General features: G+C 44.8%; 1 protein-coding gene across 3 annotated transcripts in view; it reads right to left on the reverse strand.

Annotated features, from left to right (window-relative positions):
• Positions 1-11,637: 11,637 nt before the first annotated feature.
• Positions 11,638-16,726, reverse strand: part of ATP6V0A4 (ATPase H+ transporting V0 subunit a4) — a 34,638-nt gene continuing 29,549 nt past the window's right edge. For all 3 annotated transcript variants that reach the window (XM_083700132.1, XM_083700131.1, XM_083700133.1), the window contains 4 exons: positions 15,932-16,072; positions 14,001-14,118; positions 12,519-12,693; positions 11,638-11,891 (listed from right to left, as the gene is read on the reverse strand). In XM_083700132.1, the coding sequence (XP_083556258.1) occupies positions 11,801-11,891; positions 12,519-12,693; positions 14,001-14,118; positions 15,932-16,072 (525 nt within the window). In that variant the 3' untranslated portion in view covers positions 11,638-11,800. The remainder of the gene's footprint in view (positions 11,892-12,518; positions 12,694-14,000; positions 14,119-15,931; positions 16,073-16,726) is intronic.

A 16,726-nucleotide genomic window follows, 5' to 3' on the forward strand; every position in this document is an offset into this window, starting at 1 on the left:
TAATGGGGATGAGGAGGCTGGATTTCCGTGAGTCACCATCACCAGCCACCCCACCCCCCATCACCACCTCTTGAAAAGGGCAGTGCTCACTATTGTTGACCGAAGGAAACCGGAGAAGGGACTACAGTACAATTGCAAAAGTACAAACTCCTTAGCCATCCGAATTTCCTGTTCGTGCAGCTGCTCTGGGCAGCCTGCTAAAGAAAACTGGTGGGTTAGTCCTGGTGAACTGACGAGAAGGCCAAGCCAGCCTTAGCCTAGGGCAGCAATGGGCAACCTGTAGTCGTCCATTTCTTACTGGTCCCCAGTTACCATCAGCCTGGTGAATAGTCAAGGATGATGGGAGCTGTAGTCATAGAATTGCAGAGATGAAAGGGACCATGAGGGTCATGTGCAATGCAGGAATCCTTTGCCCAATTTGGGGCTTAAACCCATGACCTGAGATTAAAAGTCTTATGCTGTACCCACTGAGCTACCCCAGCTTGACCAATGGAGCAATAAACTGAAGAGCCACAGGTTTGCTGTCCCTGCCCTATGGCAGACTCTCAGCTGGTAAGGGCAGTGATTTTTGCTGCAGTGAAATGTTTCCTTTGCATAGGAGACCCATGTGTGCAAGCTAGTGAGGTGGGAAGTGTGGCAATTTCAATATGTGCCCCTAGACTTTGTTGCCCGCTTCTGTCCTATTTAATGTTATACTCGGCCAGGATTTTGATGAATCCACAACCATCACTTGAGAACATGCTCACCTTTAATGGTGCCTTGCAGACGCTGTGGGACTCCAACTCCCATCAGCCCCAGACATCATGGGATGATGTTGGTCATTGTCAACAGCATGTGAAGGACACCAGGATGGGAAAAGCTACTCCATGTTGTAGGACTTCCATGCATTTGAAATGATGGGGTTTTGGGGAGATTAAACAAACTTTGTAGCAGGCCCTGGCCTTCACACACATATTCAATTCCATCCAGCTTTCCCCCCACTTAAAGTCCAATCCTTTGGAAAGAAACCATTGCAACAAAACCTTGCAATGCCAATAAAAAAGGGAGGGAGGAGGGATGTGCTGTCTGGTAGCATTGTGAGTAGCTGCATCTAAAGTCTTGGGCTGTGTACACATTAGGTAAAGGTAAAGGACCCCTGACAGTTAAGTCCAGTTGCAGACAACTCTGGGGTTGCAGAGCTCATCTCGCTTCATGCCAAGGGAGCCAGTGTCTGTCCGCAGACAGTTTTTCTGGGTCATGTGGCTAGCAGGACTAAGCCGCTTCTGGTGCAACAGGACACTGAAACCAGAGCAGCGCACAGAAATGCCGTTTACCTTCCGGAAACAGTACCTATTTATTTACTTGCACTTTTTGGCGTGCTTTCGAACTGCTAGGTTGGCAGGAGCAGGGACCGAATAACGGGAGCTGAACCCACCGCGGGGATTCGAACCACCGACCTTCTGATTGGCAAGCCCTGTTGGTTTCTGCTTCCTTCACTGAGCAGCGAAGTGCTTGTCACAAGACAATGTTTACATTCCGCAGTCAAGTGCTGTTGGGTTTTCTCACGGGAAAGGAGACTGGATGTGACGTACACTGGTTTCCTGTTTTTCACTGTTCTTTGCAGTTCAGTGTGATTCTCTCCGTGCTTTAGAGGAGAGAGGATGCCTTTCTCTGCTCCGGCAGAGGGAAATGTTTTTCTGTAAATTACCAGCTTTGAAGTATAAATAAAGTAATATAGAGCATGTTGGCACGTACTTTTCATCATTCCGCTGTGCACTGGACACTGCTTATCTCCAACATTTGGTTCCGGGCCCAGAAAAACGCAGTGTTTTGAGAATGGACTCCAGAAGTCGGGCTCCTGGCAAAGGAACAAAGGAGCAAAGAATTGGAGTGCCGGCAAAGGATCGGAATGCAGAGGGCCGGATCGGACGATATCTCTGCGCGTCAAGATGATTGATGAGGTATGTGCTACAGCTCCGGGCAGCCTGCCAGCTTCTAATTAATGGCATTATGGCTGGACTTTGAACTTTTATAGCCGGTTTTGCCGTGGCACAGGCAAAAGGCTAGAAGGATAAATTTTTCCTATGCTGGGGGAAATCGAAAGTAAAGCAGCTGCAGCAGTGTCGCAGCATGAATTTAAGACAGCAGAGAGAACTTTCACTTTTGAACTTGCCTTTGGAATGCGGTTTGAAGCAGCTGCAGATAAGCAAAGCAGATAAGCAGAGTGGCACAGGCTCACAGGCAGAGGCTGGAAATCGAAAGGCTGTTTTGAATTTGCTTTTGGATTGAAGCAGCTGTACACAGACGCAGCATGTATGAAGCAGCCTGATTTAAAGCAGCAGAGATGACGCAGAAGGCTAATGCCAGAGTCATGATGGCTAGCTGCAGAAGGCTGGATGAGGCAAGTGGGGGATTTGATACCACTGATCAGCCAAATGCTCAACTCAGAGTAGCCTGTGATACTGCCATGATTCTGAATGGAGCAGACCGCCAGGGTGATAGCTGCATGGGCAAGGGGGAGTCTTCACAGACGTCATCCCATAGTGCAGTGGAACCACCAGATGGCGCCAAAGCTTTGAAGGCAGTGAAATGCTACACGTGTGGACGTCTAGGCCATATGAAGAGGGAATGCAGATATCCCAGGGCCAAGACAGAGCAGCGCAGCGAAAGCTCATCGCGTGGAAAAGGCCGAGGCAAAGGCAAAGGTCCGGTGTCCAGGACAACGCAGCACAAGGCAATGGTCTCACGCTTCACTCCAAAAGTTGCAGAGGTCCAGAAGACGTCTAGATCTTTCTTCGTTGTTGATTCGGCTGCAACGCATCACATGTGCAATGATAAGCGACTGTTCGTGTCTTTTACACCGCAGGAAGGTGCGATTCACCAGGCGGATGACCACACAATCCCCAGTAAAGGCTACGGAACTGTTGTTCTTCACAGTTTGGACTTATCGATACAGGATGTGCTTTATGTGCCAGATGCCAAGCATAATCTGCTCAGCGTTGGACAGCTGAATGAGCGGAAAATTGACGTTTCCTTTAAGAACAAAAGGTGCATCATCACAAAGAAAAATGATTATGTATTGCATGCTGAATATGTTGATCGTTTGTATGTTTTGTATTTTGATGATGTTGTGCAGGATGACACTTGTTGCATTGCAGGTTCTAACAAAAGTTTGCATGCAGAATGTATTCACGATTTTCATCGAAAATTTGGTCATTTGCATTTTGAGGCAGTATCTAAAATGCCTGCCTTGGTTGAAGGTATGACTATTAAACCCTGCAGGTACCACATGAAGTGCAAGGCATGCGCAGCAAACAAGGTAAAAATGGCTGCGAAAGGTAAGGTGTCTAGTAGGCAAGCTACAGAACCATACCAGGTTGTTCATGCTGATTTGGTTGGACCACTAGCGCCCTCTTTGGGTGGAAACAGGTACTTCATGGTTCTCATTGATGCATTTTCCAGGTATATTTATGTGTACAATCTCAAGCAGAAATCAGAGGCTTTTCCAAGGTTCAAGGAATTCTGTGCTTGGTTGGGAAATGTGCATGGAAAGAAGGTAAAGACTCTTTTCAGTGATCGCGGGGGAGAATTCACTTCTCAGCAGTTTGAAGCTTTTCTGACTGAGAAAGGAATTCAACACGATTTGTCTAGTCCTCGTTCGCCATGGCAGAATGGACTTGCGGAACGAGCAAATCAGACATTGCTTCAAGGGTTAAAAACCTTGCTGCATGATGCCAATCTTCCAGAGAGTTATTGGGCCGAAGCTCTCTCATGTTTCACTTACAGTTATAATCGCAGGTTATCTTCAGCGATTGGTTGTACCCCCTATGAGAAGATGTTTGGCAAGAAGCCATACATCAAACACATGAAAATTTTTGGTTCTGACATGTGGGTTCACTCACCACAAAACTCCAAGTCAGACAAGCGTGGATTGCATGGTATCTTTCTAGGTTATCAGAAAGGGTCTTACAGAATAATGATGACTGACTCTAAGACAATTAAGCTCACAAGAAGTGTTGAGTACAATGCCAAGTGGGGGGAGAATGTGGGAATTTTCCAATGTTATCCTGATGACAGTGATGGGACTGAGGATAGTCAAAAGCAACCGCAACAACCCACACCCACTGATGAAGGTTCTGAGTCTGAGTCTGAAACTGAATCGGGTGATTCAGAGGATTTCAAGAGTGCGAAAGCCTCTATGCGACCCTCTGAAAGCTCTGATCAAGAATTAGAGGAACCATTGTTCACAATAGGTCACTTTTCTCCTAAGAAGGAAGAGGAGAGTATTGAAGACTTAAGGCTAATTCGTAGGTCACAGAGAGCAACAAAAGGCAGACCTCCAAAGAGATTTGCTGATGAGTTTGCTAAGATAGCAGTAACAGCTGTTAAAAGCTCCAAGAAGGTGTTTGAACCTTCAAGTTTCCAAGAAATCCAGGATTTGGATTCAAAGGAAGCTGAGCCATGGTTAAATGCCATGAAGGCTGAGCTTGATTCCTTGGAAAGGAACAAAACATGGGATCTTGTTCCAGTAGTTCCAGGAATGAAACTGATTGGAAGCAAATGGGTCTTCAAAGCGAAGACAGATCAAAATGGCAAGATAGTCAGACACAAAGCCAGATTGGTAGCCAGAGGTTTTGCACAGGTACCAGGTGAAGACTATCACGAGACCTACTCACCCACCGTGAGGTATGAGAGCATTAGGCTTATGCTCAAGCTAGCTGCAGAAGAGAATCTACACATTAGTCACCATGATGTGAATACAGCTTTTCTGTACGGATCTCTAGATGAATCACTTTATATGCTTCCACCTGATGGCGTACAGGTAAAACAGGGATTTGTTTGTGCTCTGAAGAAGTCCCTTTATGGTCTCAAACAAAGTGCACGGTGTTGGCACACAAAACTCACTGAAGTATTGTTTTCTCTAGGTTTTAAGCAAGGGAAAGCTGATCCATGTGTATTTGTCAAAGAGGAGGGGCAAAAGAAACTGTATTGTTTGTTTTATGTTGATGATCTTTTATTCTTTTGGAAGGATGTCACAATGTACAATAACGCCCTAGCTCAACTGAAAGAGCACTTTGACATGAAAGATCTTGGTGAGGTAAACAACTACCTATCTCTGGAAATAGAGAGAGATCAAGATGGTAACATTCTAGTACACCAGTCACGTAAAATTGCTGATGTGTTAAGCAAACTAAACCTGATGGATGCTAACCCTGTAGACACACCGATGACAACAGGTTATCAGGTAGATGACACTGGAGAAGCATTTTCTGATACTACACTGTACAGAAGTGTGCTAGGCAAGCTAAACTTCATTGCCAGATGTTCAAGACCAGACATTGCTGTTAGCTGTAATTTGCTAAGCAGACAAGTCAACAATCCTACTGTTAAGGATTGGAAAGCTCTGAAACGCATAGCGCGGTATTTGAAAGGCACTATGCATTACAGACTGAGATTTAACAATCAGAAGTCTGGTGGTCTTGAGATATTTGCAGATGCAAGTTTTGGAAGTGACACTACAGACAGGAAAAGTACGTCTGGAGTTTGCTATAAGTACAATCAGGGTCTATTTGATTGGTCATGCAAGAAGCAAACAACAGTTAGCTTAAGTACTTGTGAAGCTGAACTGAATGCACTGTCTTATTCACTTAAGGATTGTGAATGGTTGTTACAATTGTGCAAAGACATGAAAATTCCTGTCAAATGTCCAATCCAGGTTTACCAGGACAACAAAGCATGTTTGGCTTTGCTGAATTCTGAAGGTTGTAAGCAAAGCACGAAGCACTTGCAATTGAAGTTGCAACATGCTAGGGAACGTATTCAGAAGGGACTCGTAACTGTGTCCTATATGCCAGGTAATGAAATTCCTGCTGATGTATTGTCCAAGATTGTATCAAGGGATCAACACTGTACCTATGTGCAGAAGTTGGGTTTGTGCTGATATTGTACGAACACGCTGCCCAGTGATGTTCACAGAAAGGGGGAGGATGTTGGTTTCTGCTTCCTTCACTGAGCAGCGAAGTGCTTGTCACAAGACAATGTTTACATTCCGCAGTCAAGTGCTGTTGGGTTTTCTCACGGGAAAGGAGACTGGATGTGACGTACACTGGTTTCCTGTTTTTCACTGTTCTTTGCAGTTCAGTGTGATTCTCTCCGTGCTTTAGAGGAGAGAGGATGCCTTTCTCTGCTCCGGCAGAGGGAAATGTTTTTCTGTAAATTACCAGCTTTGAAGTATAAATAAAGTAATATAGAGCATGTTGGCACGTACTTTTCATCATTCCGCTGTGCACTGGACACTGCTTATCTCCAACAAGCCCAAGAGGCTCAGTGGTTTAGAGCACAGCGCCATCCGTGTCCCTGTGTACACATTACTGGCTTAAAATGCTGCTTGCTTTTTGTTTTGCTCAGTTTGGATCAAAGCTGCTTGGGGGGTGGGGGTGGAATTCACATCAAAACACAGTATTCCCTAAGAAACTACAGGGCAGATACAGGATTGCAGCTAAATTTTGCACCACAAAATTCAGAGAAGCACGAATTTCAAAGGACGGCTATGTTTCCATTTTCGTATTGTTCCAGAAAGACTCTCCTCCCTGAGAGGGGAGTGGTTGTGGACAGGAGCCCGAGCACCGCTCCTAGCAGGGGACGTTGCCCCCTGCCTCCAGCTCACCTGGCTGGCACTCACGACCCCCCCAGTGGCCGTCCAACCAGGTGCCATGGGGGGCGTGTCCAGCAGCCTTTATGCTGCAGTGCCAGCCTCCCCCCCGGCCTCATTTCTCTTTGTCGTCCTGGGCGAGTCACCCACCCTCCACTCCCTTTGAGTTAGGGCTTAGGTCATTGGCCTTGCTATGGACCTTAGGTTGGTCGCCCCGGTTGCCCGGGGGGCCTGGTAGGAGTTTTTCCATTTGGCATTAGGCTTTTTGGTTTTTTCGCCTACCTCGTAGCAATCGTCACAAATTTTTGGTGGTATTAGTGGGTAGGTTAGGCATTGGAATAATGTGTTGTGGTGTGTCGAAGTGCTAGGTGTGGCCATCGCCTATGCCTTCAATTTCTAGGGGTATTCCGTTAATGGAATCTGGCGGTTGTGTATTCCGTCCGAAGCCTGCTTGGCGGGAGGCCATGGCACGACCCTCGGTGACATCAGGGGTGAGCCTATAGTTGGATTAGCATCAACAGGTGATGAACCCCTGGTGAATAAACCCACTTGTTTCACGATCCAATGCCTAAGCCAATACCTTTTCATTGCTGTAATCAATAAAGTTGTGGCCTTTTCTAGCCCATTAACCCTATATCACGTGTCCCTGTGTCTTCATTTTACTTCGCGGGGGTCGGGTCCTCGAACCACAAAGAGTAAAGTTAATAAATCCGAATAAAATTTATCCCCCATCCTTACTATGGATGTGCAAAAGGCCTGGGAATGCCTGCCAGTCAGTGTAGGCGAACTGAGCTAGAAGTCTCGATGGTCTGTTTCAGTATAAGGCAGGTTGCTATGTTCCTGTATCATTCATGAATGATCCAGCATGCAGGGCATCAGCTCAAATAACAGAAATGGGATATCCCTTTTCACTCTGCCTTTCTTCCCCCTTCGTGTGATATTTCTTCTATGCAGATTATGTTCCGGAAGATCAGGGATATCGAGCGAGAACAGAGGGACAACACGGAAGAATGAAACCCTTTTAGACCTGCTACCTGACCACCCGGTTCGTTGGCTTTCCCAAAGATTTAGGTGGCGGCAGGAGGTCTGGTTAGCTGCCAGCCAGTGTAGACAATATTGATTCTAATTCGGTATAAAGCAGCTTCAACTGTTCCACGTTTATTTAGCAAGATTTATATACAGCTTACTAAATAAGTTCACATGAAATGGTATAAAATATGGAAGATATCAACAAAACCAGACTTGTGAAGGCATGAGTGGTATTCAACTATGTAGAGTAGACCCATCAAAATGGATGAACATTACTAAGGTAGGTCTATTAAGTTCAATAGGTCTGCTTTGAGTAAAACCTAGTTGGGTAACACCCAATAAATGCAGGGAGGAATTCAACAAAGCGCTGTGGATAGTTATTCCATCAGCACAAGCTTTTCAGCTTCACAGACGGAACAATCTGCCCTCTCCCTGCCATGCTCTTTTTGGGGTCCCACCTGGATCCAATTTTGAGGGGCCTTGGGGACACACAAGGGGACGAGAGAAGGGAAAGCCACATGGCACTAGCAGAATTCTTTGCATGGCCTCCCACTAACAGGAATAATAAACTGAATCCCGCCCGTAGATAAAGTCAACAAGCTTTAAAAACAAATGTACATAATAAAATGCAATGGTTGAGTAGGCTTGCTTAAATGAAGTTTTTAGCAGACATCGAAAACAGTATAATGGAGGCCCTGACTAATATTGTTAAGCAGGGAATTCTAAAAAACAGGTCCTGCCACACTGAACAGTTCATTTGTTGCTAGTATGGAACAAATATTATGTGGCACTTTATAAAAGCACTAATCCCGTATAAAACAGTTTCCAGAGGGGTGACTGTGATAGACTGTGGCTGCAAAGACAGCAGAATCTTGCAGCACCTAAAGTTGGTTATAAATGTGTTTGTCTTTCAGGTGCAATAGGGCTATTGATTTATCTTATTCAAAGAGGGAAGAGAAGAGAGGAAGTATTTCTTTCTGGTCTGCAGCTGGTAAGTCCTCTTCTTTACATCTACATTTAATAGTTTATGATCCAGATCAGACTGTTCCTCATGGTGATGTGTGGGAAAATCTCCAGCTAGTTTAATGTTAAGCTGTGGAACAATTAAGATAATATGCAGGTTCTTACAATGAAGTTATGTTTACATGCTGAAAACACTCAGTCATTCCTGAATCCTGTTTGTGTTCTTCAGTTGCCAGGATAAAGAAATGTGATATTGTAAGAGGATTATTGGCCATTTGGTAACCTGATCAACTTCAATATCTAAACATGCTTTTTTGGGGTAAAATCTTCATGAGTTGGCAAGAGAGACAGCCACACCTGAGTTGGTTTTGAGCAATTTATTCATTTATGCTACCAAATCAATGAATAAGCAGTTTTGACTTTCTAATGAAAATACATAGGACGTTTCAACAACTGTCTTCCATGGAGCAATAAAAGTTTAACACTAGGATATGAAGCTACCGTATATCCACACAGTGTTATTCTGCGAGTAGAGAAGTAATGGCTTGCTGCAGCCCTTGGTTTTTGTCAATGGGTTTCAACAGGCCACATGATAGTTCATGTGCGTTACCACCAGATGCCATAAATATTATGAAGAGAGGGCTTCAAATGAGAGGGGGTCCCTGGATCCCTAACTGTACGCTAGTCTGAGGAAGAGCAGGAAATGAAAGATAGAAGTCTGTTAGCTGTAGACCTAGGAGTAGCTACCAAGAATTATGACCCTATTAAACACAGTAATACCTACTTCTACTTATAGCAGGGATGATGTTGTGCAGGTTTACATAGCCAGGATTTGACCACCAAAAATGTCAGTTTTGGCAAATTACCTAAAAAGGTAAAGGTACCCCTGACCATCCAGTGGCGGACGACTCTTGCTCTATAGACCAGTGTTTCCCAACCTTGTGCCTCCAGATGTTTTTGGCCTACAACTCCCATCATCCCTGACCACTGGTCTTGCTAGCTAGGGATGATGGGAGTTGTAGGCCAAAAACATCTGGAGGCACAAGGTTGGGAAACACTGCTATAGACATCTCACTCTATAGACCAAGGGAGCTGGCGTTTGTCCGCAGACAGCTTCCGGGTCATGTGGCCAGCATGACTAAGCCGCTTCTGGTGAACCAGAGCAGTGCCACCGTTTACCTATTTATCTACTTGCAGTGCGTGCTTCTGAAGCTCAACAACTTTGTTGTCCGCCCCCCCCCCCACTCAAAAAACTATGGCAAGCCTAGGATACAAGTTCCTCATCCTTGTCTAATGGAAATATAGTAAAGGTCTGATGTGCCTTTAAGAGTTATGCAGAAGGGAGAATATTGGCAGGTTGCTTCTCCCATCATTGCAGCCCAACAGCAGGGAAAGCGGCAACTTCTGAGCTTGTTTCTAATCTATGCAATTACTTAGCTATAGAAGTGAAGCAACTATAACCTAAGCACCAGATATGGATAAATCCACCTGGTACCACTCTGGAAAAGATTCTGCAGGCCTTGCCTTTTATGAACTTTCCATAACCTGCTTGAGATTCTAGATTGACCGTTTCTTCTGCAGAACTCCCCAAGGCACAGCGGGTTTTGCTGAGCTCTCCAGATGCTTAACAAGCATTGTAGGCTATGCTGGGCATGTACAAATGCCTCCTGGACCAGCAAGATGCTCTAACAGCATCACCTATGACACCAGCCAGGCGTTCTCTGTCTGAGCAAGCCTTGGGCAGCAACCTACAATGCCAGAAAAGCATGCACTGGATTCCTCTGTCCTTGCATGACATGACACATTTATGTCAATGCAACACAGAAGGCTTCATCTGCATATACTGTACTCCTGAATCCTGCTGTGCAAGGAAAGGTTTTCTGAACTCTCAATGAAATTGTCCAGTGGCCATTAAATCGTCCAGCAGAAATGCAAATCCACCAGCCATTTCAATTTGTAGCAGAGTTCCCTAGCATCCCTTGCTAACCAGAAGTGCATGTTGTTACTGGATTTTGGGGAGTCAAAATCTATAGGAGGCATCAACAAAAGTCTGCCTCCTGGCTGGGTGTGGCACAGCAGAAAAGCATGTTGCGCAGCAAAGTTGGGAAGTGTTACATTTGCAGAAACCAAGGTCCTAGTTCTCATTGAGATGGCAAATCTATGTCTGGGCTGTACCACTTCAGAATACAGAAGGGAGCTCAGATGCTCAAATGCTCCTCTATACAACAAATGTGCCCTGTACCTTGAAAACTAGCAGGATGGGCAAGGGCTAGGCTAGAATGCTTTGCCCTGATATTAAGGGCCAAACTACATATTGCATTGGGAGCTGCCTCTTTTGAACCCTCAATGCTTTTATTATTTTGTAAAAGCAGCTATGGGGACTTGCTGGAGGGGATCCCAGTTTGGATCAGACCCCCTAGCATGGAAGCACAGTCATCCAATTGTGATTACCCACAGAGAGAAAAGCTTGCAGGCTGAAACATTTAAGTCCCATGTGGCTAATGGATCCCCAAGGGTGGGTCAGTCACTATCCCCCGTATGCCCTGACCTTGCAGCTGCTTTTTACAAAAATAAAATTTCAACAGGGGCTCCAAAAATGAAACTCCATTGCATTGCAACATATCCTTGGCCCTTAGTCTTTTATGTCGACCAGTCTTTCTCAACCTGTGGGTCCCCAGATGTTGTTGAACTACAACTCCCATCACCCCTTGCTAGCAAAGCCAGAGCTCAGGGATGATGGGAGTTGTAGTCCAAGAATATCTGGGGACCCACAGGTTGAGAACCACTGATGTAGACGGTCCAGTCCCCCCTTGTTGGTATGGAGGAGAATCCAATCATGTGCGTCTACATACCTGCAATCTGAAATGGAACATAAACTTGTTTATAACTTTACTAGGTCCAAACTGCATATTCCTTTCGCATGGAGCAGAGTAACATTGAACAAAATGAGTGCAGAGGTGAAAGAAACCTTGGGTGGTACATCTTTCTTTTTAAATAAACCACTGACTCACGTGTTTGTTTTTACAATGGTTTATACAGGGAAATATTGTGAAGTATTCCTGAAGCTGAACAACTTTCCCTTGCGGCTGGAGGAGGAGGAAGCTAATCTTGAGAGTTAGGAGGAGGAGAAGAAGATGCAATCTTGAAAGTTTTAGATCTCCATGCTCTAAGTGGGCTTCAGTCTTCTGTTCGTTCTATGATGGCTTTAAAGGAGAATGGTACAAATGCATATCCTGCTCCAGAGTAGAATTTGTTCTGGAACTCCACCCTAATGGGAGGGGAAAGAAAGGCACGTCAAATAAACAGGGTTCTGTGTTCAATGAGGGGTTAGTTTAATCTAATTCAGCAGTTCTCAATTAGCCAAGTAGAAGCCAGCCCTTTGTTTTTCAAAAGCCAAGCCATAGACCCCCTACCTATCGCTATGGTAGTTTTTATTATATGAATGGTGCCACAGACCCACTGGGTGGGTTACGCAGCCCCCCTGAGGTCTGTGGACCACTGGTCAAGTTTATTATTTCTATCCTAAGGTAAAGGGACCCCTGACCATTGGGTCCAGTTGTGGCCGACTCTGGGGTTGCGGCGCTCATCTCGCTTTATTGGCCGAGGGAGCCAGCATACAGCTCTCTCTCTCTGGAGATCTGATATAAGGTAGCAGATCTACTCCTTGGTAGCAATGTGTATCACTGATCACCTCCGCCTATGCTCAACTTGTATAATTGTAAATAAACTAAATGTTTCAAGAAACGCCACAACTCTCCCAAGTTCTCTCCTGCAGGAGAGTATCACTAAGCCAACTGGGGATGTGGGGAAACCAAAGCGATACATTTGCAAACTACTTCCTTTTGTTATTTCTTTGTCAACCCTTTTCTTACTCAAATGCACCCGGGTTACCTACCAGTGAAGTCTCAGGGCATGCAGGAAGGCAGAGAGGCCCTCCATGATCAGTAAAATGGCTACAGTCAGAGCAGCAAAGACGGCAAAGAGGACGAAGATTACGATGAGTCCTATCCAGTTGCCACTGGAGTGGAATGAGATGATCAGCACCTGGCCCCAGAGGACCTCTGACAGCTCTGGAGAAGAAGAGGAGCTTGGAATTGATATCCCGCTTTATCACTACCCGAAGGAGTCTCAAAGCAGCTAACATTCTCCTTTCCCTTCCTCCCTCACAACAAACACTCTGTCAGGTGAGTGGGGCTGAGAGACTTCCGAGAAGGTCACCCAGCAGCTGCATGTGGAGGAGCGGAGACACGAACCCGGTTCACCAGATTACGAGTCCACCGCTCTTAACCACTACTCCACACTGGGGGGGGGGGGATTACAGCGGCAAATGTCACACAAGAAACAGCCATGAACAGCAAGACAATAAAGACCATTCTGGCAGGCGATCCCCCTAATAAGAGTAAGTCACAGCTCTCTTCTGTTCCCCCCACCCCCATGAAGGTCAGAACCTGTTTTAGCCAGAGAGCCACATTCCTTTCTGGGCAACCTCCCAAGGGCCACATGCTAGCAGTGGATGGTGCTTCAACCTTTCTAATACAATATCTGCCACTTTCTACTTTCTTTGTTGATGAACCAGTGTCGTTATTTTTCCTGTCTAGGGCTCTGTTCTTAAAGTGTGCGCCCAACCAACATTGAACATGATGGCATCGCAGCTCTGTAACTGATCAGAACTCGCTTTCCAATGACATCACCAAGAGTGAACAAAGCCAACTCCGAGCGAGGGCACTGCTGCCTGCGTCAGTCATTTGGTTGAACTCAGTCAGCTGGACCACTGGTCACCCTCAGACTATGTGGGTGAACTTTGTCACCTCCTCTCAATACAAGGCCCACCAAATTGCCCCAGAAGGGTGGTGGTGTTTTCTTGGCAATGCCAAAAACGTTGAAAAAACACTCCCCATCTTTTGACTCACTTTTAGCTTAAATGCGCCTATGTGTGGTATTCAACTAAGCTTTGTTTAGAGTAGACCTGTTGAAATTAATGAACATGGATAAGTTAGATCCGAGTAAAACTTAGTTGAATGCAGTATGACCTTCCTTGTACATTGTCACTAAGTTCCTAATTATCTGCTGGTGATTCGAATAATCTCTGGGAGGCATGAGGAACCAGTGGCCCTCCAGATGTTGTTGGACTGAGTTTCATCTGATGGGAACTGGAGTCCAGCAATGCCTGGTAGTTACCAGGTTCCCAACACCTACTCTGCAGAGATGCCTAGTATTAGTATTCTCTCATCCCATGCCAAAACAGGCTCAATCCCTGTAATGGACAACTGCATATTCCTGCACTTCAAGGGGTTGGATTAGACGATCGTCAGGCTCCCTTCCAACTCTGAGATTCAGAGACATAAAACACAGTGAGCACCACAAATGAAAAACTCACGTGCATGAGCCAAGCTCAGCGCCCAGAGCCGAAGGTAGGAAGCTGTGTTGGAAATGCAACCCAGGCAATATTCGATGGTGTGAATAGCCTGGTGAACAAAGACGTCTCCAAAGTTGAACTGAAAGAGATTTTAAAGGGGGGAAATGACATCTATATTGTGGCCAGGAGCACCCAAAGAACTACATAACCGAGGATTTGGCACAGAAGAATTGAAATTGCACAATGTACTATTGAAAAGCAATAAGAAAACATTATCAAAGGTTTACAATCTATTATTAGATTGGGACCTACAAGAAGAAGTTAAAGAGGTGATGGTAAAGTGGTCTCAAGGCATCGGCCATACAATATATATTTGGAACAGTGGCTCTGGGGTATAGATATTAGGTTCACCGCTTGCTACACCATAAAAGAGAATTTCAAGAAAATGTGTTTCAGGTGGTACCTAACACCATCAAGGCTTGCCAAAATTTATAAACAAAAGTCTAATTTATGCTGGAAATGTGGAAAAATGGAAGGAACATTGTTCCATATCTGGTGGAGCTGCGAATACACCAAGACCTACTAGGGAATGATTCATGAAGAACTCAAAAAAATCTTTACAAAAGAAACCAGAGGCTTATTGGGGAAAGACATACCACAGAAAAAGAAAGGAATTTTCTTATATGCTACAGCAGCTGCCAGGATAGTATATGCCAGCAAATGGAAGAGCGAACTAATACCCACAAAAGAAAACTGGCCATACAAAGTAAGTCAGTTTATAGAAATGGCAAAGCTAACTGCGTACATAAGAAGACAGACAAACCAAAAACTCAGATCAGAATGGCAATGTTTCGAAGAATACATGGACAAACACTGTTCAAGAAAGAATATGTTGATATGCCTAGATTAAAGGAGTAAAGTAGAAAATATTAATTAGGAATGTCATAATGAGATCAAAATTTAAAAATTGCAATGATAGTATCAAATCTATAAGATAAGGAAGCTGTGAAGTTGTGGGTCAAAGGGTGTGGTGGTGGAAAGATATGGGGGTGAGAAGTATTTACATGTATGTAAATAGTAGCCTTATTTTGGTATGTTTTTGCACCTGTAGGGTGCATTTCTCTTTCTTTATTACTAAAATTTAATAAATAAATCAATAAATAAAAACTACATAACCGGTTCTCCCCTAAATATTTTGGATTTGTTTCTCAAACAGAGCACCTGCTACCTTGATTCTTTAATCCTGCCTTGATTCTTTAATCACACTAATGCTGTTGACTTTTCATCTATATTTGGATCCAACTGGACACCATGTTGAATTAAGACAGACCCTTCCAAATCTGCAAGGGTGTGTGTGTGTGTGTGTGTGTGTGTGTGTGCGCGTTTGTGTGTTTTCTAGAATTCCTGAGCAACGTTGGAGACAAAGCTGCTAGTGTCTGCTTGTATATCTCTAGCTATCTAGATATATATACAGGATAACGGCCACTTGACAGTGATGCCATATAACCTCTGCACACTATTCTTCAAACACTTTGGCTGAAAGTGGCCTACATGCTATGTGAAGAGGCGCCTCCTTTTGTCTGTCCCGAAGCTCACATTAATCAGCTTCATCAGGCATTGATAAACAAAAAAAAACAAAACAAAACAAATGCAGTCTCATGTTAGTAACTGCACATCAGTGCATGGTTGGTTTATTAATGTTCATTGGATTGTTTTATTGAATATATGCAAAACAGTAGAATCGGCTTCAGTGTAGGACCCTGGGTTCTAGTGCTATGAGGGAGGGAGAAAAACAAACCCTCTCCCTATTCACTTTCCCCACAGCATACATAATTCCCTGCACCTCTTTCTTCTTAACTAAAAAGCCTCAAAATGCAGAAACCATGTCCCGCCCCCATAGGGGAGTTTCTCCAGCCCCTACCTCTTCCTCCCCTACTTTTGGTTGCCCCTACCTCTTCCTCATTGTCCTCATGCCCGCCATGGTGCCCGCCATCACTGTGGTCTTCTTGGACTGGCTTTGTAGGATAGTCAGACTTAATGATCTCCACCTCAATATCCCCAGTGGGGCTCTCCGACAGCTCAGGTGAAGCCAGCTTAAGAGAAGCAAAAGAGAGAACGGCTTTTGTCAGTGTACTCCAAAAAAAGCAGATCTAGCAAAAGGTAAAGTGTTTTATCGCAGAAATAGTTTTTAAAAATAATATTTAGTCTAAATCACAAGTTGGTACCCCCATTCAGCCCAAGGTCCCCTAATTCTTGTGGTCAAGCTTCCAGGACCAGCCTACCATGGGTGGGCTGGGTAATGGATAATAATAATATAATAATTTATTATTTATACTTCGCCCATTTGGTTTGGTTTCCCCAGTTACTCTGGGCGGCTCCCAACAGAATATTAAAAATAAAATAAAAGATCAAACATTAAAAACTTCCCTAAACAGGGCTGCCTTCAGATATCTTCTAAAAGTCAGTATTTCCTTGACATCTGGTGGGAGGGCGTTCCACAGGGCGGGCACCACCACCGAGAAGGCCCTCTGCCTGGTTCCCTGTAACCTCACTTCTCACAGTAAGGGAACTGCCAGAAGGCCCTCGGAGCTGGACCTCAGTGTCTGGGCTGAACAATGGGGTGGAGATGCTCCTTCAGGTTTCAGTTCTTACCTCAGTACAGCTGGCTACATTATAGCTCCTCAAAGACAAGAGCTTTCAACACATACACACACACGGCAGTCAGGCAGAAGCAGTCAAGCTAGGTC

The sequence above is a fragment of the Podarcis gaigeae genome, assembly GCF_964106915.1.
Source record: "Podarcis gaigeae genome assembly, chromosome: 10".
Classification (NCBI taxonomy): Eukaryota; Metazoa; Chordata; class Lepidosauria; order Squamata; family Lacertidae; genus Podarcis; species Podarcis gaigeae.